The sequence below is a fragment of the Podarcis muralis genome, chromosome 11 (genome assembly GCF_964188315.1).
Source record: "Podarcis muralis chromosome 11, rPodMur119.hap1.1, whole genome shotgun sequence".
Lineage (NCBI taxonomy): Eukaryota > Metazoa > Chordata > Lepidosauria > Squamata > Lacertidae > Podarcis > Podarcis muralis.
Window position 1 is genome coordinate 47,797,615 of NC_135665.1, and position 27,948 is coordinate 47,825,562.

At 44.0% G+C, this 27,948-nt stretch overlaps 1 protein-coding gene across 1 annotated transcript; it reads left to right on the plus strand.

Moving 5' to 3' along the window:
• The first annotated feature begins 406 nt into the window (after positions 1-406).
• On the plus strand, positions 407-27,704 carry LOC114606764 (complement component C6-like). The gene is made up of 18 exons (XM_077936405.1): positions 407-537; positions 2,465-2,655; positions 4,092-4,248; positions 5,604-5,748; positions 6,414-6,555; positions 8,408-8,546; positions 9,149-9,349; positions 12,660-12,900; positions 14,755-14,877; positions 16,511-16,677; positions 18,077-18,302; positions 19,142-19,313; positions 20,718-20,829; positions 21,429-21,561; positions 21,844-22,035; positions 23,239-23,329; positions 24,485-24,726; positions 26,337-27,704. Exons 2-18 carry the CDS (start codon positions 2,501-2,503, stop codon positions 26,510-26,512), a joined length of 2,814 nt encoding a protein of 937 aa, XP_077792531.1. The 5' UTR covers positions 407-537; positions 2,465-2,500; the 3' UTR covers positions 26,513-27,704.
• Positions 27,705-27,948: the final 244 nt, after the last annotated feature.

Below are 27,948 nucleotides of genomic sequence, written 5' to 3' on the forward strand. Positions count from 1 at the left end.
CTTTCCTTCATTTGAATGTAGCCAATGAGCATGAGCATTTAGAGAGCCAATCAGGTGTTATGAGCCATCAAACCTCGGAAATACACTTTCCCTAAAAGGTTGCCACAATTTTGGCCACTACTGTATTTAGAATCTATTGGCATATGAACTCATAGCAATAAAGGTAAGGTACACATCCGGCAAGTAAATAAATTCCACTGGTTTACTTATTCATTGGTGGTTTTGTTGTTGTGGAAGCTACAGACACTTATGCGACTGTTGTAAGTACAAGTTGCAACTATGTCTACTCATGAGTCATGATACAGCACAATGTCAATGAGACTTGCTCCCATAGTTAAGCAGGTTTAGGATTGGATCCCTGGGTTACATTTTAATTGAATGCAAACAAAACCTATGAGTTGCACCATCGCCGTATAAAGACTCCTGTTCTGATGGGCTAATGTCCACATTGCATTTAGGTTGATAGATGCCGCCAAAGGGATTCACTTTGCATGCAGAAGCCTTCTGTGAATTATTATTTTCACACAAATTGCACAGGTACGTTTTTGCTGTATTTGTATGCAAGGTGACCCGTGGTCACTGTGAATAAACCTACATAGCAGATCTCCAGTTTGGGTGTCTCTTCTAAAAGATCCAATTGATATCCTCCTAGTAAAATAAGGAATGCACCAAAAATGCTTTATGGGGGTGTGGCAAACCCCTTCAGGTCTCAGAGCTGAAAAAAAACTCTAGGGAATAAGATAAGTTGTTAATCTGGTTCAGCTGCTAATGAGGTGTGATTTCTGCTTCCTGCAGGGAATGCTTTGTCACAGAGGAGAACTTTGAGAATTATTTTTTGATCCCAAGGACTGCAATTACGAGCTCTGTAGGAACTGATTTATAATGCTATTTGTTGAGTATGTGAAATAGGGGCTTAGTTAAAAGGAGTGAAGCAAGTATCATGAATGATAGCTTTGAAATTCGATGGCAGTCCTTTAGCAACTTTTGGAAGAACAGTGGTGTTATTCATGGCACTGTTAATGTTGTTCTTTGGGTTGTAACCTTTTTATTTCCCTGTTGTGCTTCTGCACCTTTAAAAGAGTCCTGATTCATGAAAATTAAGCCAGTAAAACTGTTCTAGCATTGAGGCAGGACTGGAGCTTTGCTGTTTTTTTCTGGTCAATGAAGAAATAGGTAGTAATTCTAGCAGATATGGACGAAATGTTTTGAAATGTTGTAAACGGGGATATAAATGGTTAGAAAATTCTGTCACATCATGTGAAAGCTAAATATATAAAGGATCAGGGGGTTGTTTTAAAAATGAGGTGAATATTATCATAAATTGGGAAGTTTAATGATGAGAGGAGCTGTTGCAATATAATTGTTAAAATGTTTATAAGGTTCACAACTGTTTCGATGCTTTGTGCGTTGCTTATGGGCTGTATTCGAGAGGAATTAGCATTGCAGAGATATTTCTTGAGGAGGCTAATTATTCTCGGATGTGAAAGAACATTGAAAGCTCTTTTATTATTCCTTTAAGAGTCAGTAAAAGATTTCTGGTTCCCAGAAAGTCATGTGCTTTAAATGTGATGACTGAATGTTAGTATCAGTGGGGAAATGAAAAATGAGGGCTGTATGGCTCCTTTTTCAGCACGGGAAAGGTGGATGTCTGAGTGGAAATAATGTGTGCACGAGAAGGGTGGCTTGCATGCAGCTGCTGCCCCCACCCACATTTTGCTCATGAATGGAACAATCCTAGGCATGTCTACTCAGAAGTAAGTCCCATTGAGTTCAGACAAGATCGTCTAGAATTGCAGCCTGAGTTCTCCTCACTGCTTGTTCACAGTGGCAGGGTGGAGCAAGGTGAGTGCAGTGGAGGTGGACTGCCCCGGTGTCATTTCTGAGGGGGGTGACATTCGGCACGCCACCCACCCGCGACTCCCCATCTGTCTGGGGAAGGGGGGGAGCTGCAGTCTTCCCTCCTTCCCCCTTCGTTTTGACAGCCCCGCACAGATGGGCTGCTGGAGGAGGCATACAGGCATGTAGGGAGAGGCAGGTAAGTAAACAAGCCGAGGGTGGAGGAAACTCTGGATCCAAACCCTGGAATCCCAAAAAAAGTTCAACAACTTTTGACAACCCCCTCCCCCCCCCACAAAAAGCAATGGGTAGATCACAGGCAGTCTTTTTATACTGTGAGTAGATCGCAGTCTCTTGGGAGTCCAACTAGATTTCATTGTGGGGGGTTGACAAGAAATTCTCCGCACCAGGTACCACCTGACCTCGCTACGCTACTGCACAGTGGTACATATTAAAGGCTTTGGGGTCCCATCCTGCTTTCACCATACACTTCCAGTGATTATCACAGTTTGATTCGGCTTCGGTCATTCACTGCAGGGCACCGCATGGTAGATTAGCTATTAAGCTGCCATATTATAGTGACGGATGTTGAGCTGTTCTAATGACAACTTCTTTTTCTGCATTGCAGACTTTGCTGACTTTTGCTAACTCCCTGCCTATAGCTATGGAGAGAAAAATGAATTTCATCCCCCTCCTCCTCCTCCTCTTCCTCCATGCCACAATTGACAGCAGCGTGGGATGCTACTGTGACCATTACCCATGGTCTCCCTGGTCTAGCTGCTCAAGGACTTGTAATTATGGCACTCAAAGTAGGCAAAGGTAGGAGAGACATGACAGCTTTGACTTCACAAACTGATACCTTTTTGTCTTTCAAGTTGTCTGTTAGGAATACGCCTAGACGAAAATGTTTTCAGCAGGCATTGAGAAAGGATAGAGGGAAGGTGTTTGCCTGATGTCTGTAGACAGGGATGTGGCGATCACACAGGGTCCCTGGACGTTTCACCGTCTATTGATCCCTGTGCCACCACTTAATTTCTCGCTGCCACCACCCAGGCCCTACCTGGTACAATACTGAGTCCAGTCAGGGTTAAATTGGAACATAAACTTCTGTTTATTTATTGCAGTTTAACAAGCGTGTGGTTTCATAAACGGTATCGGTCAATTACAACCATGGGGTGCCTATCCAGACCTATAACTTCCGCTACCTGCTCTCACTCACTAAACCACTCTCAGATATTGATTTGTCTTCCTAGCTCCTAACTGTTCCTGACACAGCTTATTTCGCTACACTAACTCAACCTACCCACAGACTCTCCCCAATTCACTTCCACTCCAACCAACCACCCCACTTCCAATGAACTCCTCCCTTCACCCCTCCCAGAGCTGGTTTTATAGTCCCTCTGACTCCACCCACCTGGGTTCTGATTGGGTAACCTGTTTAACTATTTCACCTCCAGCACTCTCATATATTAACGTCACAAGGGAGTTCCAGTCTAGATGGCACTCACGATTGCTTCCAACTCAACGTTTCTATGATTCAGTCTAAGAGTGGGTGTTGCCACACTGCAGGATCAATTTCTTGCAAATGTAGAACGAGTACAGGCAATGACCAGTTGATGTGCTACTGGACACCTGTGCATCGGGGGGACCCGGAAGTGTAACTGGGGGGGGGGGTATGATGGGGTGGGACGGGGGAGTAACAGGGCACAATGAGGCATAACAGGGGGGAGTTGGCTTATGTGCCACCAATGTCATTGCCTGTATTATGTGGCACTTGTAACAGTGCCAGTTCCACAAATCAAAGTGGTCAAGTGGGTGTATATGGCGTAAGGAGATCTTGCAGGTAAACTGCCCCCAAGCTGTTAAGAGCTTTATATACTAACAGTAACCCATGTTGTTTCCCCTTTATCTGCCAATTCCCGCCCCTGCGACTCACTGCTAATCCTCCTCCCCAAAGTTTTGGAAAACCTGAACTGCTTCAAATAAACTTTTTTCTTTTAATTTATATCAGCCCTCTATCAGACAAGGCAGGCATCTCAATCCTCCATCCCTTGTGGCAGAGCCAGTGCGACTTGCAGCATTCCAGGTCCATTCAGGCGTCCTTGAGACAAAAGGCTTCCTTGCAGCAACTAATTGCACATTAATTCATCTTCATTTGTCCTCTTTGGCCGGCAGGTTCCAAGGTGGGAATTATTTTGCTTCCCTTGACAGGAACCCTTGACCACGAACATGTCCCCCCCCCCCCTGTATTCTAGGCAAATCAGGATGGATGACTATTATATCAAAAACCTCTGTGGCCAACTCTGCACAACTCAGGAATCCAGGGCCTGCAACCAGCAGATGTGCCCTATCAATTGCCAGCTTGGAAACTTTGGTCCCTGGTCAGAATGTGACCCCTGTGTTAGAAAACAAGTAAGTGCAAAAATTGAAGGGAGGTGGGCACAAAAGGAAGTCAATGTCAGGGACCGTGCAGAGGAGGGCTGCACTGAGGAAGAATGGTGGGAGCCTCCCCCTCCCCCTGATCAGGATCCTGAATAGATTTGGAACAGTGGTTTGCAGAGGGACATAGTTCAGAAGGCAGAAGCTGGGAAGTACTGGGTGAGGAACACCTAGGAGGAGGAGAACTGGGAGGGAGAGAGAATTAACAGACTCACTGTCATTGGAAAGCTTCCAGCCCAGGCATAGGCAAACTCAGCCCTCCAGATGTTTTGAGACTACAATTCCCATCATCACTGACCACTGGCTTTGTTAGCTAGGGGTGATGGGAGTTGTAGTCCCAAAACATCTGGAGGGCTGAGTTTGCCTATGCCTGGTCCAGCCGCTCAGCCCAAGGTCAAAGAGAGCAGATAAGGTGGCAGCACAGAAAGCACAGTCGTTGCGAGATCAGGATGCAAGACGTGGAAGTGACCCGGGGGGGGGGGGCGGACTAGGGAGGAAGTGGGTGGAACCCTTACTTGGGAGCACCTTCATTCCTTGGAAATGGATTCTTTGTTCTCTAGCTGTGATCATTAAAGTTCTAACTGGTAAGAGACTCCTTTCTCTTTGTTCTGCTTATCTACGAGCAAAGGGGGGGGGGGGACTGAGTCCCTGAAGCCTGACAGGCAATGAGAAATGCGAGTGAGCCTTTTGTATTATTTTGATCCATTCAAAGTACAGCTCACTATCCATTCTGAAAGTCCCAGCTTCAATGCTCAGCATTTCCAGGTAAGGCTGGGAAAGATTCTCCTTCTGAAACCCTGCACAGCTTCTGCCAGTCATTGTAAGCAATAATGAGCTAGACTGACCATTGGTCTGACTCAATCTAAGGCTCCTTCCTATCTTCCCACTAACTATTCAACTCAAGACATGCACTGTTTCTTTAAATTTGTCTGGAGAGGGGAGGCAAAATCTCACTGCCCTCTCCTCATACTCTGCTTTCACTAGTGGCACCAGTGTTACGGAATGTTCTCCCTGGTGAACTACAATAGACCCCCATCAGTATTGGCATGCCACCGTTATACAAGCAGTCCTCTGATCTCCTGGCCTAAAGCTCCTGTTGTAACTGTTAATTGCTGTACTATTTTAATGGGCTTTTTAATTGCACATTGGGGGTGTTTATTTTAATGTTTTGGTGGAATGGCTTTCTGTGTATTTTAATAATGTATGTTTCTATTTTTTGGCCATGGGTTTTATACTCGTAAATGACTTAGAAGCCATTTTGGCAATTAAGCAGAATATAAATTACTTGACGGTGGTGATGATGGTGATGTCCTTGTTCTGCCTTTCAGTTTCGTGTCAGGTCCATTATCACACCTTCTCAGTTTAAGGGGCAACCCTGCAATGAGCCACTGGTAGATTCCCGGAGGTGCTACCCAACCAACCAATGCAACATAGAGGAAGTAAACTGCGAGAATAAATTCCAGTGTGAAAATGGTAACCCATATTTGTATCTTGGTTCCTTCAATCTAGATGCACCATAAAAAAATTTGCAACCATTTTAGCGGTGAAGCAAGTTCCATGTGTGCAGCTGACTGTCTCCTTCCCCCATGCACTTCTGCACTCCTTTCCAATCTGTTGGGGGAACACACAGAGTGAATTTGGAGGGTGTGGGGAAAACAGAAGGAACAGAAGGAGGAGAAGTTCCATTGCATGACTTGAAGCTGCTCCACTTGTGCAATAATTTTGTTGGATACAGCCCTATTTATTTATTTAGGCTCTGACGCCATATTGGCAAAGTGAACCTCTCTAAGCAGTTCTCCATTCCAGATTAGTATCTGTATCTGGAGGGCCATGCACAGGTTCCCCATCCTTGACTTGGTGAATAATACATTCGTGTGTGTGTGTGTGTGTGTGTGTGTGTGTTTAATAGTCTAAAACAATAGCTTCTAACTCTTAAAACTATGGTGTGAAAGGCAGGGCTCATGCCTACCAAATCTATCTTGGCAGGCATCTTGATGGGTTGGATGGCCACTAATGTGGATGGCTTTGAAAGTGAACTAGATAAATTTGTGGCCAGTCACTGTGTGAGAATAGAGTACTGGACCAGATGGGTCTTTAGCCCTGATACAGCAGGTCTTTTCTTATGTTCCTGACATCAGGTCGATGCATCGGCCGAAACTTGGAATGCAATGGTGAAAATGACTGTGGGGACAATTCAGATGAAAGGAACTGTCGCCGTGTGAAGGCTGTGTGCAACAGAAGGCATGAGAGCATTCCTAGCGTGCAGTTAATAGGCCATGGGTAAGGAAGCTATTCTTAGATGCTTTTTGCTTGCTCACATCTATTGAATAAGTTAAAAAGAACACCTTACAAACAGAATATAAATATACCATCCATGTATGTTTTCTGCATGCACTATTATCACTGTGTTTTCCTAAAAATTGTTGTAAACAGAAAAATATATTGATTACCATAACATGACTGATAATTTAACTTGTTTTAACTGATTTTAATATTGTATTTTTACATTGCTTTTCCTTGTATTTGTTGGGGGGATTTATTTGACTGGAGGGGGAATTACAAGGAGCAAATGACAGGCAGAGAAAGGATTAATCCCTCCCTCTTCTACAAATTGCATCCTCTTGCAATTGTTCTGCAATGACTGGATTTCCCAAATGTCTAGTTCAACTGCAGCAGACACTCTACCCCCCCCCCCCCGTATAATGAAGCCACTTGCCTTCACACTTTCCCCACCACAAGGTGGAGCAGAGCAAACTGAAAAATCTTGCTGATCCCATTTAAATTATTTTTAAGATACCTCAAAATTCCTACAAAAGTTTCACTTGATCAGAATAACCCTCGATCTAAAACCCAGAAGAATTCCACTCACAGAGCAACAATTCCTAGAGTTCCCTGGGAAGAGGAGTTGATGTTTAAACAAATCCAAAAGCTGTGGTTAACTTTCATGCCGATGAATTGCGTTAACTCTGAGAAAGATGGAATGAGCTGATAGGAGGTGGTTTTAAAGCTGGTTTCTGATTAGCTGGACGTTGGTGGCGCTGTGGTCTAAACCACCAAGCCTCTTGGGCTTGTCGATCAGAAAGTTGCGGTTCAAATCCCCGCGGCGGGGTGAACTCTCTCTGCTCTGTCCCAGCTCCTAGCAGTTTGAAAGCATGCCTGTGCAAGTATATAAATAGGTACCACTGCGGAAGGAAGGTAAATGGCGTTTCCGCATGCTCTGGCTTCCGTTATGATGTTCCGTTGTGCCAGAAGTGGTTTAGTCATGCTGGCCACTCGGAAAGCTGTCTGCGGACAAACGCCGGCTCCCTGGGCCTGAAAGTGAGATGAGTTCCACAACCTCATAGTCACCTTTGACTGGACTTAACCGTCCAGGGGTCCTTTACCTTTACTTCTGCTTAGCTATGAAGGAGCAGGTTCTGCTTTTATAAACAGGCATTCTTAATACATGGGAAAGGTGGGACTAGGGGTGGATGCACCTAGTCAGTTTCAGTTTCTCTTGGTTTCTCATTTTTCCAATCTTATGCTCAGTTTGCCCCGTTCCCACTTCAGTCTGTGATTTTTTTTTAAGTCTCCATGCAAAATTGTATGAATTTTCATCTTCCATTCTCCTAATATAATCATTTTTGTACACAAGTTTGCCTAATAGACACATTTTTGCAAGCAGTCTTCCTTGATATATTGCATTTTCTACATTATTTTCACAAATGTACACATCTTTGTGCACATTTCTCACATTTCCCTATGCTTCTCCTTCTTTGGTTGAAGAACTGCATTGCAAAATTTGCAAAAGCGTGAATTTTGAAAGATAGTTTGTGTTTTCGTTCCTGTATTGGTTTGGGAGGTACACATTATGTAGATTCACATTAAAATGTGAACTAAACAATTCTCTTCCCCATCCCTAGCTAGGATAGACATGAACAGTGGACAAGTTGAGAGGGATAAGTTTATACTCCAGCCTAGCTACTCAGAGGTAAGTCCCATTGGTTTTCAGGTTATTCCTCCCAGTAAGTATGCATAGGCACACAGTGTTATTTATTCAGTCAAGTCATTTATCCATCTTATCTGACTGACAAGTTGGCCCTTGGTGCTTTTTGTGACCAACCAAACTTTCTGGAATCTTCCCTTTCTCCAGATTTCATATTATGGCACAGGAGAACAGAGGAGAAGTCCTTGGCAATTCTTTCAATGGAGGCAAATGTACACTTGTGAAAAATAATGATACGCGGAAGACATTTCGGGTTCCTGAAAACTTAGAGACGGTCAGCTTTCAGGTACCGGTCAAAAAATACAAAACACCAGATCTTGCATACAGAAGCTCTACAGTGATTATAAGGCAAATTATATCATACTTTAGCAACAGAGTATTGGACCAGAAATCTATGTATATTCAGGAAATATTCATCCTGTTCTATTGGGATTTGATGCTTACTGAATAGGTGGAAACAGGCAGAGCAGGCAAATCAGGACCCTGGACAGTTCCCCACTGTTTGAGCTATGGTAGATGTTGTCGCAGCAAAGGATCTGATCATCTGAAGGCTTTTTGTGGTTCTACCCTCTCTGGGAGTCGTGTAATTTTTTCCCTGCAGTTTCATGTTCCTACATGGCTGCAGAATTGCAGACACTATAGTGGAGTTATCCCCAGAGTCCAAAGATGAAGGGGAAACCATGTTCTTAGGCCAAAATGATGAAGAAAGTGCTGCTGAAGGCTCTCTTCCCCCCAAGTGGGGTGACTTTTGGGACATCTGAACCTGAGTCCTCCTTGGTGACATGCTGATCTGGATGTAGGAGACATAATTTTTGAATAGAATTATGCCTTATATTTATTATGGGTGCATATCATTAATAAGGGTATCTCTGTTTTCCCTCTCCACAGACAGAGAATGAAGAGGATGATGTGGCATCTGATTTTTATAGTGATTTAATTCCTTTAGAGTCTTCTTCCTCTGGAGGCAGCTCTTCCTCCAGCTCAGGCAGACGATCCTCTGGAATCCCATTGCTCTTCTCCAGAAAGACTAAAGTGAAGGTCACGTCTTCATCCTCCTTCAGAGAGGCTGTGCAAGCTTCATATAAAAAGGTACTTATGTTTTTGTTCTCTCCTTTTTTTCAGTCTCTGTCCACTAGTGCTGAATTCAAGTCTTGACCAGCAGAAGCGGAAAAGGATATGGTTTATTTTCCAGGGAACACAAAACCTTTCCTCTACTGAAGTATCTGTATTGTGAGAGAGCAGAAAATTGTATCATAGGTCTGAAAGTGTTGATCAAAGCAGATTAGTTTAGAGGAGTCCATTCAGATCATTGAAAGGGAATGGAAGAGACATTATATTTCATATACAGCTTATATGTTTTTCTTTTTAAATGTCTCCTGATGGGTGAAATTAGACTTTTTCTAAGCCCAATGAAACCACTAAAATACAACTGGAATAAGAGCAATCTTTTCGTTTATCAATGTCTGGTGGTGCAGGAAAGATAGATAATATTAGATACATTGCAATCAGGGCTGCGGGATGATAAAGTTTAATGCGTGTCATTTGAGAATGTTTCTGTACTGAGATTAAGGTTAGTAGACCTGATTGCATCTGATCAAAAACTTCAATTCTATTCATTTGTGTTTGAACAGAGACAATGCTTTTCCTGTTTCACTACAGCTGTTAGTTTATGCAGCGATGCTGAGATGAATCTATTTTTATCAGGGAAGATCACCATGCTCATTTTGCATACATTTATGAAATTAACCGCAGACTAAGCTTTTGCATTCCACTGCTATTTAATGCCAACTTTTACACACACACCCTTTCAACAACCATGTGTATTAAACCTAACAACCAAAGATCACTGGAGCAAGTGAGGCTTGCAACAAAATGGTGTGATGTATCCTCGCTTCCTAGCAGTGGTGTTCCTGTTCAGGGTTCCTGCCACCCAGCCATGCCCATCTCCAGGATAATATCAGTGTAAGGAACTCAGGAAGGTGTATTGCATTTACCTGCAATACCAGTTTTCTGTTTCCCATCTGACTATCAATGTTCTGTGCCTGCTGAAACTACTCAGCCCTCACTGGGCTGTAATTTTGGTGTGTGTTACTGTTTGTTTTAGGTTTTGTGTACTTCTGCAAATACTGAAGTCCCCCTGAGAATGCTAATATTCTTGTCTCTGGGACTCCATTTTTGCCGGCACTCACCGCCTGAGGTTGCTATTGAAGGCTGTGATGCTGGTTTAGACTTTTCATCTGATCAAGCAAGGCAATTCTTTTCATGTCTTGACAAAAAAACGAAGGGAATTTACTTCCAAACCAATTATATTTATTCTGCACTAGGGAAAGGGAAGGATTTAGATCCGAGTTGCATTTAAAAGCAAACATCCACACTTTTCAAAGCAATACAAACAGAGCCGTTTTTTGAAATTTGCACTTGTCTGAATTTTGCGATGCAGTTCCCCAGTCAAGGGATGTGTACAAACTGCATATACTAGGATAAAGTGTGCATATATTGGTGAAAAATAGCTGGCCAATATGCATCATAGCAGGGGAGATTGTCCAGTAAAAATATGTATCTTTTGAGAATTGAGATGAGTTTTCAATGGCAGAAACCAAAATTGACAGATTCACCCATACCTATTCTGCACAGATATCACTGGTGCTAAATCTAGATGCCTTTTTGCCCTAATATATCTGGCAGCAGTTAAGATGAGACCTAGTGTGGTTCAGGGACTAAAGCGTTGAAGTAGATTTCAGGCAACCTGGTTTTAACTTGCCACTTGACCAGGAAGTTCACTAGATGACCTTGGGCAAATCATGACATCTCAATCTAGCCTACCTCTCAGGGTTGTCATGAGTATAAAATGGGAGGGAGGACCTTTTGCACTGTGGCTTGAATTCTTTAAAGGAAAAGTGCCATATAAATGGAATGAGCAAATCTCTCTTTTTTTTCTGGAAAGCATATTCTGCATGGTGAGTTGCGTTTTTTATCATGGTGCAACATTTGTCCTTTCTTTCTAATGTATACTTGTAAATTCTAAATGAATTCATAATAGCCTATGTTTCAGTAAATGTGTGGGTGTTATGGGGTATAATATTTATTTTTTAAAATAATGTTCTTGGTAGCATTTATTTAATAAGTAAAAAAATTCTTTCCCAAGTGAAACAAATATGAACATAATTACTTTAGTGTCTGCAGTGTAGAGATAAGCTTTTCTCTTAAACCAGTTTATTTATTCATTCATATACTGTATAAAATATCACAGTAGAAACAGCGGCCAGGGATTGTAAATGGGAAAAGATTTTAGAAAGAAATAAATTGTTGGTGCTGGAGGTAGTGATTTGTCCATTTACTGATAGCATGTAATATATAGAACATTCCGGACAGAATTGTTGTAATTTGCAATAAAAGGAACCAAAAACCAAGAAAGAACTAAAGTTAAGTTTCTCACCAACAAATTCATCACTGTAAGATGTGGCACAGGTGGCTGGTTTTATTGGCCTTCAAAAGTGAAGAGACATAATCATGGAGGGACAGTCCTTTTGGCTGCTATTAGCCATCACTCCCACTTATGGTGAACTCAGATGTTGAGTGCTGACACAAATTCATCCAGAATTGGGCAACTGATAAACTAGAGGTATTAGGGTGTCTGCGTGTGTGTGTTGGTATGTAGGTATTCACCTGTGAACTGCTCCACTGTATTCACATACCCTCCACCTCTTTGAAGCCCAAATCCGGGACACCATCTTCCTGGATGCCATCTTCCCCATTTTTTATCATGAGAGCACGGCGGCCATTTTGGTTGCCATGATCTTGCGCAATTTCACACCACAGTTCCCCCCAGGCAAAAAAATAATAAATGCGTTTTTCAAGCATGGCTCCCAAAAGTGCTAATTAGGGGGGAATTGCACTGTGAGATCGCAGCAAGCAACATGGCTGCTGTTCTCTTGTGATAAAAAAATCGGATGTCCAGGTTTTTTTGGGGGGGGGGCACTTACGGGGTATGTATTCAGCCCTGAGAAACACTACAATTCAAGTGACAGCAGCACATGAGATGGTTTTCTCTGTGGTGGCTCCAAGGTGTTCTGGAATGCCCACCCATCTCCAGGTGTATCTTTTGGCAATTGATATACTTTTTTTGGCCTTGGATCAAGGTGCTGTCCTAGGCATTTGGATGAGTAGCAGTTTCCCCTCCTGCTATTTTATGTTGCTGCACTCCTGTTTTGCTGCTCATGTGATCTTGTTGAGCTTTTTGCTTTTAATTCATGGTTTTAATGAATTTTATGTTGTTTTAAAACCATTGTCATTTTATGTAACCTGCCCTGGGAGCATTTGGTGAAGAATGGCCATAAAAATCAACTAAGTGTCTTATTAGCAACTGGAACAGACTCTAACTTTAATTCTTCCATTTTAGAACTCCAACTTCATTAGGGTCCATAAGGTGATTGCTGTGTCGAATTTCACAGTGAAACAGTCGGACTTGCACCTCTCTGGAGTTTTCCTACAGGCCCTCAACAGCCTGCCTCTGGAGTACAACTATGCCCTTTACAGCCGGATATTTGATGACTTTGGGACTCATTACTATACTTCTGGTTCAATGGGGGGCACGTATGACCTCCTCTATCAATACAGTGCTGAAGAGCTGAGAAATTCAGGTATGTGGCAGTTAGCTAGGGAAGATAAGCCCACACCACCATTCTAACAGCAGTAAATGGCCCTGTTTGGGGGAGAATGGGAGAGCATATGAAACAATTTCTTTTTAAAAAACCAAACTTTTCCAGAAGTCTCTTTAGCGATATAATGAAATAGGATATGCATGAGGGAATATTGTTCCAAATGTTGGGGGCAGGGGACCTGAAAATAATAATAATAATAATAATAATAATAATAATAATAATAATAATAATAATTTATTATTTATACCCCACCCATCTGGCTGGGTTTCCCCAGCCACTCTGGGCAGCTTCCAACACAATATTAAAATACAGTAATGCATCAAACATTAAAAGCTTCCCTAAACAGGGCTGCCTTCAGATGTCGTCTGAAGGAATGTTTGTTTAGATTTCTCATGAAGAGGGCACGAAGAGGAATGTTTAGATTATGGACAGTGCAATTCCTCTCTTATGCCTACTCTGACCAATGACATCTTGGGTAACTGAGTAAATTTGGTTGTGGGCATGTTTGTGTGACATTTCCTTGGTTCCATGCTCTCTTCCCCAACAACATCTCCCTATAACTACTATTGTTCCTATCACAGACCTGTAAATCTTGCCCTTGCAGGAACACCATAGCAGCTAGGTTTCTGAACTCTGGCATGCTTCATCCTCTCACATCCAATTATGGCAATATAGAAATGAAAAATGTATAGACTTTTCCTTTGTTTGAAAAATCAAAGCTGGCTGCACAAGACCCCTGTGGATTTATCTGCCTAGATTAGAATTTGGTAAGCAATCCATTCTGGATGGGCTGCTGTACCTACAAATTTCATCCTCTCTACAAATTTCACCCTCTTCTACAAAAAGGCGAGTGGGGGCATTTTTACATCATCCATTGTAGTTAATTGAGTGGATCCAATTTGGTTCTAAGTGATTTGCTTTGGAAAGACAGAGAGCACCATTGAAACAGATCCTACTGCTCCCCAAAGCTGCACATACAGATGCAAGTTGAATCTTGTGGTCAAAGCATACCCCTAGAACTCATTAGGGGCTCAGCTAGATTGGTAAAGAAAAAGCGTTTTATATGTGTTTTATATGCATTATAACACTGTGGCACCAACACGATTTCTCATACAAAGTTTACAATGCCTTTTCCTGAAGCACTTATTTGATGTGTCTAGAACCAGCCTAGGTTTGTGTTAAAGGTAAAGGTAAAGGTACCCCTGCCCATCAGGGCCAGCCGTGACCGACTCTGGGGTTGCGCGCTCATCTCGCTCAAGAGGCCGGGAGCCAGCGCTGTCCGAAGACACTTCCGGGTCACGTGGCCAGCGTGACTAAGCTGTATCTGGCGAGCCAGCACCAGCGCAGCACACGGAAACGCCGTTTACCTTCCCGCTAGAAAGCGGTACCTATTTATCTACTTGCACTTAAGAGTGCTTTCGAACTGCTAGGTGGGCAGGAGCTGGGACCAAACGACGGGAGCTCACCCCGCCGCGGGGATTCGAACCATTGACCATACGATCGGCAAGTCCTAGGCACTGAGGTTTTACCCACAGCACCACCCTGGGTTTGTGTTATTTTGTATTATTTAAGATTGCTGGAATTCTGATTCCAAACCAGAATGCTGCCAGACATGAGACTTAGAAGCTGCTCCTTTCTGCTTACTCACTAAGATGCGCTGACCAGTTTCAGCCAGTTCTGATGAACAACATTTGCTCTCCACTTCGGAAAGAGACAGTGAGCTATTCCCACAGTGTTGTTTGCTAGGCAGAACAATAAGTAAAAATAACATGAACGCTGAGTTGCTTTGCGAATTTTTAAGTACTGGGGACATGATTTCTCTCCCCGCTATAGGTTTAACAGAGCAAGAAGCAAATGAGTGTGTCCGGACAGAGACAACGAGGCGTGTCTTTTTCAAGAAGAAAAAGAAAGTGCGTACAGATTGTGTCAACAACAGAATGAGTGAAAAGCATGAAGGTAGCTATAAAGGATAGTGGATTTCTAGCGATCCTATTGTCTCGGAGTGTGTCGTGGTGAATAATAAGAATAAGCAATAACCTCAATATCCTTTGTTTTTCCAATGGCAAATACTTGCAAGGAGTGCATCATGTTGATGTCCAGGGATTCAGCTGTTTTCATTCTTTAAAAAATAACCTCCATTAAATTCTGCACTAGAATAGTCTAAATGTTCACAATTTCAAAGCACTGTAAGAGACTAATTGCTTTTGGGGAGGGTTAACCGAAGCAGACATGGTCAAGGAATTTAGCCCTTTCTCTGCTGCTGTCCTTGGAAATCTCATTTTTTTCTGTAGCTGCTATTTTCATTAGGAGGAAATACCTCCCTTAGGTAAAGGTAAATATAAAGGTAAAGGGACCCCTGACCATTAGGTCCAGTCGTGACCGACTCTGGGGTTGTGGCGCTCATCTCGCTTTATTGGCCGAGGGTGCCGGCATACAGCTTCCAGGTCATGTGGCCAGCATGACTAAGCCGCTTCTGGCGAACCAGAGCAGCGCACGGAAACACCGTTTACCTTCCCGCCGGTAAACGTGCTTTCGAACTGTTAGGTTGGCAGGAGCAGGGACCGAGCACCGGGAGCTCACCCCGTTGTGGGGCTTCAAACCGCCGACCTGTGGTTTAACCCACAGCGCCACCCACGTCCCTAATACCTCCCTTAGCAGATGCTATTTGCATATTTAGTTATTTATTTTTAAAAGAGTGTCAAATGCATGTCGACTCTAGTTTGATTTTGACAGTTTCAGCTGACAAGTGGCTAATAAAGGAAGAAACATAAGTAAAGAAATGGAAATGTATTGGCGAAAGCTCCATCCTGCATCTTGCATACAATATGAAAAATAAATGAACTTACATCTGCCCTACCCAGTGACCTTCCTTGGTGTATAAGTCTCTCTTCTTCTGGTGCACTGATGTAATACTGCAGTCTGCTCTGCTCTTGTTCAGGACAAGCTTATTCCATTCCCCCTCCCATCCAGTTTTCTGATTACTTCCCCTCCAACAGTCGGTCAGCATTCCACAGCCACTGACCTCATTGGACTATTAAGTGGGTTTTTCTCTAGTTCACTAAGGTGGCATTCAGTGATGTTAGGTAACCCATTTTTCTCTGCTCACACAGTTTGGGATTAAACTGTGGGGGCAAAGAAACAGCATTTCTGCAAGCGGCGACAATCAGCTTGCAAGTTGCAGGGCATGGCATTTGCCAACGTTCAGATGATAGTTGGTGCATGCAAAGCCCTGTGTCGTCACAAGTGCCAATAATCATGCCAGCAATGGCTATGTAGCTCAAGCACTGACCATCAGAGTTGCCTTCAAAACAAACCTCATTTTCAGCTAAGCTGACTCACGCTTGACATAATATATGATGACAGAAACAAGCAGGCGGGCACGGCTTGGTCAAAATGGCTTCATGGACCAAACAGAGAGACCTAATAGACCTAATTATGCCCATGGGCTGGAGGTTTGTCATGGCCGGTATATCATTCATTCTTTCAGGTGGTTTTCTGCAAACCACCGTCTGCGTCGATTTTGAATAGATGCTGTGAATTTGAGCATTGCTCTGGTAACCAAAGACCACTCCTTTCAAATCTGTTCCAGGTTCTTTTCTTCAGTCCTCTGAAAAGTCTATCTCATTAGTAAAAGGAGGGAGGTCGGAATACGCTGCAGCGCTTGCCTGGGAAAAGAAAGGATCTTTCCCAGAGCATGCCGTGTACACAAATTGGCTGGAATCGACCAAAGACAATCCAATCGTTGTTGATTTTGAGGTAGGAAAGCAGAAGCAATGAAGCAATGTATCCTTTTAGCCCACAAAGAAATGAACATAGGTCTGGTTGTGGATAGTCTGGTCACAAAATAAAGTTAAAGAGATAGGTGAAGAGCTGTGTAACTCAGTGGTAGAACATCTGTTTTGCATTCAGAAGCTCCCAGGTTCAACCCCTTGCATCTCAAGCCGGGACTGAAACCAGGCAGTGTAGACTAGGTTTCCTCAACCTTTTCAAACCTACTTTTAGCCCAAACATGTTTTTGGGAGACCTGTTTCTTAATCTTAGGCCAGACATCTGCATGGTGGTAGAGTTCCTCTTGGCACTCACCTTGGATCCAGTATACCTGAAGGAGCGTCTCCACCTCCATCGTTCTGCCCGGACACTGAGGTTCAGCGCCGAGGGCCTTCTGGCAGATCCCTCACTACGAGAAGCCAAGTTACAGGGAACCAGGCAGAGGGCCTTCTCAGTGGTGGCACCCACCCTGTGGAATGCCCTCCCATCAGATGTCAAAGAGAAAAACAACTACCAAACTTTTAGAAGACATCTGAAGGTAGCCCTGTTTAGGGAAGCTTTTAATGTTTAATAGACTATTGTATTTTAGTGTTTTGTTGGAAGCCGCCCAGAGTGGCTGGGGAAACCCAGCCAGATGGGCGGGGTATAAATAAATTATTATTATTATTATTATTATTATTATTATTATTGGATCAGCCCACAACTCAATAGGAGGCACCTACCCACCAGATGAAGACCAGTGGTATAGACAATTGGTGGGTATCTACTGAAGTGGGTAGAAGAACAGTCCAACTTGGTTTAAGGCAGCTCCCTATGTTCTTCTAACTTTGTAAAGCACCTAAGGAGAGATGCAATTCTTCAGGTGTTGTGGAACTCCAACCACATTACTATTCTCTTTGTAAACCACTCTGAGTTGTCCCCCCCCCCCACTTTTTTAAGAGTTTGGATGTGATATCCCACTTTATCACTACCCGAAGGAGTCTCAAAGCGGCTAACATTCTCCTTTCCATTCCTCCCCCACAACAAACACTCTGTGAGGTGAGTGGGGCTGAGAGACTTCAAAGAAGTATGACTAGCCCAAGGTCACCCAGCAGCTGCATGTGGAGGAGCAGAGACGCGAACCCGGTTCCCCAGATTACGAGTCTATCGCTCTTAACCATTACACCACACTGGCTCTCTAGTGTTAGAATTTAAACAATCAAGCACTGTATAAATTTTATGAACCAAACAAATAGCTCCCATCATCCTGAACACTGCCCATTTGGGCAAGTGGTGATGAGCATTGGATTCCAACAGCATCTTGAAGACCACATGTCCCCTGTTTCTGAGATAAAGATGCACTGCACTTGTTAGGACTTGATGTTACCACAAGGCTCTTTTCATTTAGCTGGCTCCCATTTTGGATCTGGTGAAGGACTTCCCGTGTGCGGCGACTAAACGGCGTAACCTCAGGAAAGCTCTTGCGGAATATGCGGAGCGATTTGACCCGTGCCAATGCGCTCCCTGCCCCAACAATGGCAGGCCTGTGCTCTCCAGAACCGAATGCCTCTGTGTGTGCCAGGCTGGTACTTATGGTGACAACTGTGAGATGAAAGCACCTGATTACAAATCTGGTATATTCCTTCATAATTTTATTTGCATGCTGCTTTTCCGCAAAAAGAATCATGCTCAAAGAAAAGGGATGCACCTCATAGGCAACCACTGCAAGAACAGTTTCATAATAACATAATAAAACAACAATGTCATAGCAAATATAACAATGTGCAACAACCTTTATAACAACATTTCAGCTTTGCATGGTCCTGATACCATGGCAGAAATGCAGGGAAGTGCAGATACAACTATAATACCTAGAAGAAGAATTTTTGTGTGACAGTGCTCACTAGTACAGGGTACCATCACCTCCTCTTCTTCTTTTGCTGTCTGTAGTAGCCATTTTGTGCTGGCACCCACGACACTTTTAAGAAAACATAAGTACCGGTGTTGCATTTTAAAAAAAAACTAGGCAGAGGGCCTTCTTAGTGGCTCTCGCCCTGTGGAACACCCTCCCATCAGATGTCAAGGAAATAAATAACTATCTTACTTTTAGAAGACATCTGAAGGCAGCCCTGTTTAGGGAAGCTTTTGATGTTTTATATTTTATCGTGTTTTTAATATTTTGCCACCCAGAGTGCCTGGGGAAACCCAGCCAGATGGGCAGGGTGTAAATAATAAATTATTATTATTATTATTATTATTATTATTATTATTATTATTATTATATTTAATTTAATTTAATTTAATTTAATTTAATTTAATTTAATTTATTTATTGTTATTGTTATCATTTATTATTATTATTATTATTATTAGCCCTGGGTATAGGCGTGTGTTGTGCTCACCTTATGTAACATTTCAGTGAACCTTGTGGTTATTCCAGGCTTGTTAGGGGTTTCTCTTCCTGTCTGTTTCAGTCGCCGTGGATGGTCACTGGAACTGCTGGTCTCAATGGGGTCCTTGTAATGCTGGCCATAAGAGATCTAGGACCCGCGAGTGTGACAATCCTTCACCGCTAAATGGAGGGAAACCATGTGAAGGTGAACGGGCCCAAGAGGAAGAATGCTACCTCTCCATATTTGCTGACAAGTAAGAGTGAACTAGAAGGGCTAATTGTGGGAAGGGCTGTAGCTACATTGATTTCCATTTGTCAGGATTCTGCAGTTTCCCTATTTGCAGAATTTCAGTGAAAATGGAGCCAGGAGTGGAAATTGCCAATGCTCACTTAATTGTTCCATGTCTGGGATAGAAATAAATCTGGTGCATATGATTGGTTTTGTTGCTACTTTCATTCCACAAACAATACATCATTTATTACACACACAATTTGCATTATGTCTCCTTTGCATTGAAATGAAAAGGTAGAATAATGTAATGACAATGTCAGTTACATAATCTACATAATTAATTAAGTCAGATAAGTCCACCACAGCAGGCAGCGAGGCAAAGAATGTAGTCTTTGGCAGAAGATGATCTATAGTGGAACGGAAACAGTGCTGCATGTGACAGACAAAGAGACAATGGAAAATGATGCCTTTTTACATCTCAGATTCGACCCCTGGTATCTCCAGACAGGGCTCCAGAACCCTGAAAAGCGATTGCTCCTCAGTGAAGACAGTACAGTGACGCTCGGGTTGCGATTCTGCACTTCTGCGCATGCGCAAAGCGATTTAGCGCTTCTGCGCATGTGCAACAGCCGAAACCTGGAAGTAACCCGTTCTGGTACTTCCGGGTTTCGGTGGTCCGAAACCCCCCCAAAAAACGCAACCTGAAGCAGCTATAACCCAAGGTATGACTGTATTCTTTGTTGTTGTTGTTTAGTTGTTGAGTGTTAGTGGCCTGTTTGTTGTTGTTGTTGTTGTTTAGTCGTTTAGTAGTGTCCGACTCTTCATGACCCCATGGACCAGAGCACGCCAGGCACTCTTGTCTTCCACTGCCTCCCGCAGTGGAACTCATGCTGGTAGCTTCGAGAACACTGTCCAACCATCTCGTCCTCTGTCATCCCCTTCTCCTTGTGCCCTCAATCTTTCCCAACATCAGGGTCTTTTCCAGGGAGTCTTCTCTTCTCATGAGGTGGCCAAAGTATTGGAGCCTCAGCTTCACAATGTGTCCTTCCAGTGAGCATTCAGGGTTGATTTCCTTAAGAATGGATAGGTTTGATCTTCTTGCAGTCTATGGGACTCTCAAGAGTCTCCTCCAGCACCATAATTCAAAAGCATCAATTTTTCGGCGAACAGCCTTCTTTATGGTCCAGCTCTCACTTCCATTCTTATGTCCACCCAAATCTCTGAGAAGTGAGAGGATTTTTTTGGCAGGAAGCACCTACCTTGTTTTTGGTTTCATTAGAATGAAGGTTACTGAAGACTGGTGTCTTTGTGACAATTATTTAAATTAATATTTAAGAACCTGGAAGAGCCCTAGAGTCTTTCTGGTGGTTCTAGTAAGTAGTAAGCAAATAAAGGTTGTCTGAATTCCGTGGTTCTTTTCTTCTAGGGGGGCCTTGTGTCTCAATGATGGTGACGAGAAAAAGGAGAGGGATATTTTGGTTGAGCAGCCTGATTCTGGATGCCTCAGACCAGATCCTCCAGAACATGGGTTCATCAGGGTGAGTGTTGGAGCTTGTCTCTCTCTAAATGGGTAAAAGCCTTTATCTCAATGCCTAGCTTGCTCTTGCTCCTGTCTTCAGCAAAGAGATGGCCTGAGAGGCCTCTGAAGGGCCCCTTCTTGTCTTAGTGGACCAATTTGGGATTTCTCATCCATGTTGGTGGCAGGACCAGCAGTGTTCTATGAGCAGCTGAGAGCTGCCATTTTAATTTCCCACAATTCTTCAGAGGGAATGTGGAGGAGATAAAACATTAATGTTTTTGAGATTAGATTATCAGACTAGGATTTGGGAGATCCTCCTGGAAATTCCTACTAAGGCATGGAGCTCACTGGAACCATTTGCTTACTTTCAGCCTCACCTACTTTACAGGGTTGTTGCACAGATAAAGGAACAGTGGAGAACTTTTTGGATACACTAGCTTCCCTGGGAGTACTTGTGTAGAAGGATGGGATGGCATTTGCCCAAATAAATAGAAGAGCTAGCGATATCCTGAAGAAAGGTTCTGTGGAGGAGCTTTTGTGTTACCAATCCAAGTTGTGATTCCAAAACTTTTTAAAACTTGTTCAGCGAGTAAAAACAATTCTCCCTGTTGATTTCAGAATGAAAAGAACTATTATGCTGTTGGTGAACAAGCTGAAGTTGTCTGTTTGAGTGGATACAACCTTGTGGGGTATCAGTTCTTTCTTTGCCTACCAGATCAAACGTGGGCACAGAGGCCTGTCGATTGCCAGCGTAAGAGCCAGAAAAACCCTTGCCAGATAGAACGATCCCCCCCTCCCTCTGTGTGACCTTTTGTGGGTTCTCCCAACCCCTGCAAAGCCAATTTATGGGGAGGAGGAGAAGGGGGAGAGCCCCATTGTGTTAGTGGGACTTGCTGCTCTCGCTTCTGCTAGTGCAACTGTTTAGTTGAATCTGGAGCAAAGGGATAACTAAACATATGAGTGGATCTTTAATTGCACATTTAACCTCAGGCTTTTTATCACGAGATGCTTATTTTATTTTATTTTGCTACAGCATCCTCTTGTCTCAGACCATCAGCATCTCCTAGTGTATCCATTTCTCCATTTAAAAGTGACTACAGCATTGGAGAAACCATCCAACTTAGCTGCCCTGCAACCTATACCCTAAGTGGCCACAGACAATACACTTGTGGGAAAGGCCCATCCTGGAAGCCTCCTGTTTGGAGCCTGCTCACCTGTGAGAAAGGTAAAGGGAAGCAAGTTGATTCTATGTGGTTCAGTGGCTAGTAGTCTGCCAGACCAGGACTGGGGAGGTGCAGGTTCAAATTCACATGTAGCTATGAAGCTCACTAGTTGACCTTGGGTCAGTCATTGCTTCTCAGTCTTTGCAGGGTTGTTGTGAAGATAAAAGTGCATGACTACATATGTCATGTCATGTTATGCAGATGCCTGATTATCGTCTTCCAAAGCAACTACTCTATTCTGAACTTAAAAACGGTAAGTGTAATGCTGGTGGTCAACAAAAGAGGCTCAAAAACTCTTTCAAGGCAAATCTAAAAAAAAAAAAAATGTAGTATGAACACTGACAACTCGAAAACAATGGCCTGTGAGTGCTCCACTTGGAGAACAGCCTTTACCAAAGGTGTCATGGACTTTGAAGATGCTCAAACTCACAACGAAGGGGAGAAACATGCTAAGGGAAACCCTCACCATGATCAAGTCCCACCTGGAAACCTATCTCCCCACTTGGAAGGACGTGTGGATCCAGAATTGGCCTCCACGGTCACTTACGGACTCACTGTTAAAACTATATTTATGGAAGACAGTCTTACTTGGCTACGAGTGATAAGAAGAAGAAGAAGAAGAAGAAGAAGAAGAAGAAGAAGAAGAAGAAGAAGAAGAAGAAGAAGGGTGCCTTGAGCTCTCTAGGAGCAGGGAGAAATAAAAATGCAACAAATAAATAAATGGACACCCACCTAAACCACTTTTTATGCACCTCTCTGATATAGTATGTCGTCCTTTCCGGTCCTGCCTTGTGACTTTAGGCTTCATTGCCGCTGTGCTCTCTTGCTTCTAATATATCAGTTCTCCATATGTTCTTCAAAGTTCTTCAAAGCCTTCTTCTCTCATTTCATACCACATTCAAACTTAATCCTTTCAAGTCTCTACGTCTGCCAATGTTCAATGCAGGCGAAGGACTGCAGCTCCGAGGCTGAGCATCTGCCTTGCCTGCACAAGGTCCCAGGTTCACTCCTTGGCATGTCCAGGGAGACACCACTGCCTGAAACCCTGGAGAGCTGTTGCCAGTCAGTGCAGACAGTATTGAGCTAGATAGGCCAAAGGTCTGACTCAGCATAAAATAGCTTCATATGTTATGTTATCTGCAATAGGATTTGTGTTTCCGAGCCCCATGAAAATCATGATTTGCTGGTTGTTGTTTCCCCCCCAGATGGTCACTCTCAAGCTCAAGGCAGTTGCAGGCCAGGCCAAAAGCAGGCTGGATCCCAGTGTGTGTGCTTGTCACCAACAGAGGACTGTGGGTAAGGAAAGCTTCATTCCCCCCCCCCCCCCCGCACAATGTAACATGTTGAAATATGTATAGTTCTAAACTTCTTTAGCTGGAGTGGGAAGTTTCAATGAGATTTCAATGCTTGTGGGATTCCCCCTACATATGTAAATAAAGAAACAGACAATAGCTATTAAGCAGCATGACAGAGGTGTTGATGCACACACACATTTCTTTTGTTCCACTGCCATCCTTGGTCAAATAAGTTTTTGAAACACTACCCTGCTGCCCCCCACCCAAAAAGAAAACCCAGTACAAAACCTGTTTGGCAAGAGATTACTGTACTCACAGAGAGCAACAATGCTCCTCATGTACCTCTTTTCGACACTCTGAAGAACAAACAAAGCATCATCTGCCTCCATGTCAGATTTATGTTGGTCTCATAAAGCTGTCTGATAAGCCTAGGGACATTCCAGACTTTAGATTCATTGTCTCCTTGAATCACTCCAATGTGCTGAGCAGGCTTCAGGTTATTTACAATCAACTGTTCTACAGTCCCCCTTTAAAGATAATGGAACCTAGGCTGCCCTTCCTTCCTTCCTTCCTTCCTTCCTTCCTTCCTTCCTTCCATCCATCAGAGACTGGTTCATTCGGGCAAACACGGCACTGCCCCACTAACCTCAACTTGCCCTCTTTTTTGCAACCAATTCAGAAGGTGGCACTAGCTGTCAGGTTCCTTCTTTTTGTTGTGCAGCGGGAGGAATATGGGGACAAAACTAGAATTAGCTTCTCCTTTCACTCCTCCTAAGGTAAAGGTAAAGGGACCCCTGACCAGTTGTGGCCGACTCTGGGGTTGCAGCGCTCATCTCGCTTTATTGGCCGAGGGAGCCGGCGTACAGCTTCCGGGTCATGTGGCCAGCATGACTAAGCCGCTTCTGGCGAACCAGAGCAGCGCACGGAAATGGCGTTTACCTTCCCGCCGGAGCGGTACCTATTTATCTACTTGCACTGGTGTGCTTTTGAGCTGCTAGGCTGGCAGGAGCAACGGGAGCTCACCCTGTCGCAAGGATTTGAACCCCCGACCTTCCGATCGGCAAGTCCTAGGCTCTGTGGTTTAACCCACAGCGCCACCCGCGTCCCTTCACTCCTCCTACTGTCCACCAAATTCTTTCTCTTTGTGCTTTCACAGCCACTTCTCTGAAGATGTTTGTGTCCTGGATGCAGCTTCTGAGCAAACCCTTACAAAGCCCAGCTGTCACTACTTGGCAGAAAAATGCCTTGCAGAGGATTCGCTCCATTTCCTGCATGCTGGCCCTTGCCTCAGTGACACTGACTTGTGGTGGGCCAAGGAAAGGGCCAAAATGTCTGCAAACAGCATAAAGAAAGAAGCTTGCGGCTACGACACATGCTATGATTGGGAGAGCTGTCTGGGTAAGCATGACTCCTCAGTCCTGCAGTGGCTCTGGGCTAATGCTCAGCACTGTGATCGCACTTGCAGCAATTACAGTTGCATCTTTAGTCAATTAATTTGATTAACCAATTAAAACAGAGGCAAGAACCTTTGTGGCTCCATGGGCCAAACCTGGGTTTTAGCAGGACCTTCCATGGCATGGAATTCAGCCAAACTGAGCAGCACTGGCATAGCTCAGCTGGTAGATTATGAGACTCTTAATCTCATGGGTTCGAGCTGGGCAAAAGATTGGACTCCTTTGGGCAGGGGCTGGACTCAATGACCCTCATGGTCCCTTCCAGCTCTGCAATTCTGTGCTTCTATGAGTTAACCCCCTGCCCATCAGCTAATGAGTGAGTGGTTAAATTCTGCTCATTTGGCTGCCCAGGAACAGAGGTGTATACAGCCAACCCACCCTCATGGCCGTCGGATAATGTCACTAGTGATATCAGTTGATGGGTGGGTGGGTGTAGTTTAGAGAAATGGTTCTGTAGGCTAATGTGGACTGGCCCACAGACTTGGAGGTTCCCCACCCCAGATTATTGGTTGCTGTACCAACTAAGCTGCAGCTAGCACCCAACACGGCCAACTGCCAATGCCAGCCATGGCCAATAGTGGAAAAGAACGTTATCCATCTTGGAAATCCCAGGGTGGTCCCAATAGAGCTGTGATCCCCTTCCCGCTCCCAACACACAGTCGAAAGCTCCATCTTGTACAAACAGCAGCAGCTGGGAAGGGAAAGTGCTGTTTGTCTTATGAAAACGATCTGGTATATTTCTGAGTGCGTGCCTGTGCTAAGAAGTGAAATCCCCGTGGGATTGTTTGCTCAAGCATTATTGTGCAACGAGGGGGAAATAACCATGGCTTTTCCCGTAAGGTTACGAAATGTTTCTTGGCTGGCCTGTTGCACCGACCGGTTCAGCCAAGAAAGGGAAGGACAATGGCTGTGTGGAGAGAGGTCAGGATGAGGCTGGCGTGTGAAAGAGAATCGACTCTTTTCTTTGAAGTATAATAAGCTAACACAAGTTAGTACATTGTTTCTCAGTGGGTGAGTTGAACACATCTCCAGAAGACCAGGAAAAGAAGACACCTTTTTAATTTTTGACCAGGCAGCTCCTAATTCAGGAGCTGTGAACTTCCTAGGGAACCATCGTAGCTCAGTGGTAGAGCATCTGCTTTGCATGCAGAAGGTCCCAGGTTCAATCCCAAGCATCTCAAAGTTGGGCTGGAAGAGACTCCAGCCAGACACTGTATTTCTGTCTTGCTTCTATAATATTTCCAGCCTTTAACATGCCAGTGTGGTGTAGTGGTTAAGAGCGGTGGACTTGTAATCTGGTGAACTGGGTTCGATTCCCCACTCCGCCACATGCAGCTGCTGGGTGACCTTGGCTAGTCACACTTCTCTGAAGTCTCTCAGCCTCACTCACCTCACAGAGTGTTTGTTGTGGGGGAGGAAGAAGGGAAAGGAGAATGTTAGCCGCTTTGAAACGCCTTCGGGTAGTGATAAAGCGGGATATCAAATCCAAACTCTTCCTCTTCTTCTTCTCTGGGTACCATTTGAGTGAAACAAAAACTTGTTTCTCTCTTGCAGAGACGCACAATACCTGCTTCTGCCTGATCCCTAGCCAGTGCCCGCCAAGTGAGGAGCAGCTCTTCTGCCTCAACGTTCGGCACAGAAGGATGACAGCCAACCTCTGCACACTGGGGGCCATGAAATGCTCCAAAATGAACTTTGAAGTAGTGCATGAAGGACACTGCTTGGACTAAGAGCCTTTGGGGGTCACTGCTAGGTTCGCAGCTTGCGTGGCTGCATTCGTTCTGGGCCTCTACATGCAGCTTGGATTTCAAAGGCTGAGCTTTCCGATTCAGGGCTATTTCTTCTCATAGCTCAAATACGCATGGGGGTTCAAGGCCACGCCAATCCTGCTTTCCATTATCTGACTTTCTCTGGCCGTGCATAGAGTGTCCTTCTTTTGAAGGAAGCCAGCTTCTCTACTTACAAGACGCACATAGTCCTAGCGTGGAGTGCCTTTCCTCTCCCAAGAAGCCGCTTTATGAAAATCCTATGACAGTGCCTCTCAACATGATCATAATGCTAAAATATAGAAAATAAAAATAAAAATATTGAACAGTAAGAATTCAGTAAAATTAGGGACGGTGGGCAGTGTCAACCTGATGCATTTTGCTGCCAGAAGTGGGTCACAACTGATGCCTCCCTACTACAGTTTTATAAAGTGTTACTTCACTCTTCAGACACTAGGTTTTACCTTCTTGTCTTCTATCCCCTTCCTAGTGCCTCTGGGAGGATGCTGCTTCAACTGCTGCATGTCAGGGCCGGCCCTACCAGTTGGCAAAGGTATCCCTCTATGAGTCTAGAGAGAGCTGACATGAGCTGGCAATCTATTCCAGGGGACAGGACCCTCAGGCTCAGGGCGAAATGTGACCCTTTGGGCCTTTCTGTCTCTCCTCAGGCCACCCCACTCCTTGGCTCTGCCTTGCACCCCCTTTGAGTGTTTTTGCCTCAATGGAAGATCAGTGGTCGGGTTGAGCACATGTTCTGCATGCTGAATGTCCAGGTTTGACACTCATCACCTCCAATAGAATGAATCTCAGAACGTAGGCTTGGGAAAGGTCTTGGAGAGTCACCACTTACTGAAGCAGGCAAGTCTGGGCTAGACAGCCCAATAGCATGACTTGCAGCTCCACAAATTCTCAAGGTTGCCGTTGGTTTTCCCTCAGCTGCTTCCTTGTTCCTCAGATGCAGGGCCGGATTTAGGTTTGGTGAGGCCCTAAGCTACTGAAGGTAATGGGGCCCTTTATATGTCCAGCTGTCCTTTGTCAACAACAAATTGTCGCTGTTTTTTGCGTTGAATATATGCTATATGGTAATTTATGGACATAACAGCCATTTGCACATAACAAAATAGGAACCTACACAAAATAAAACACTGTTGCTGTATGTAGGTTTTATTTTATTTGTTTTTATCTTATATTTTGAAAATGTACATCCAGTTGTTTTTTCTTTAATTTTTTTGGGGGGCCCAAGAGAGTGGGGCCCTAAGCTGTAGCTTGTTTAGCTTATACATAAATCCAGCACTGCTCAGATGCGAGGAATGTTGTATTTGTTTTCCTGCTTATAATGCCACTACTTCTGTCCTATGTTCTAATGTTCCTTTCACACATAGAACCTGTTGCATGCTGTG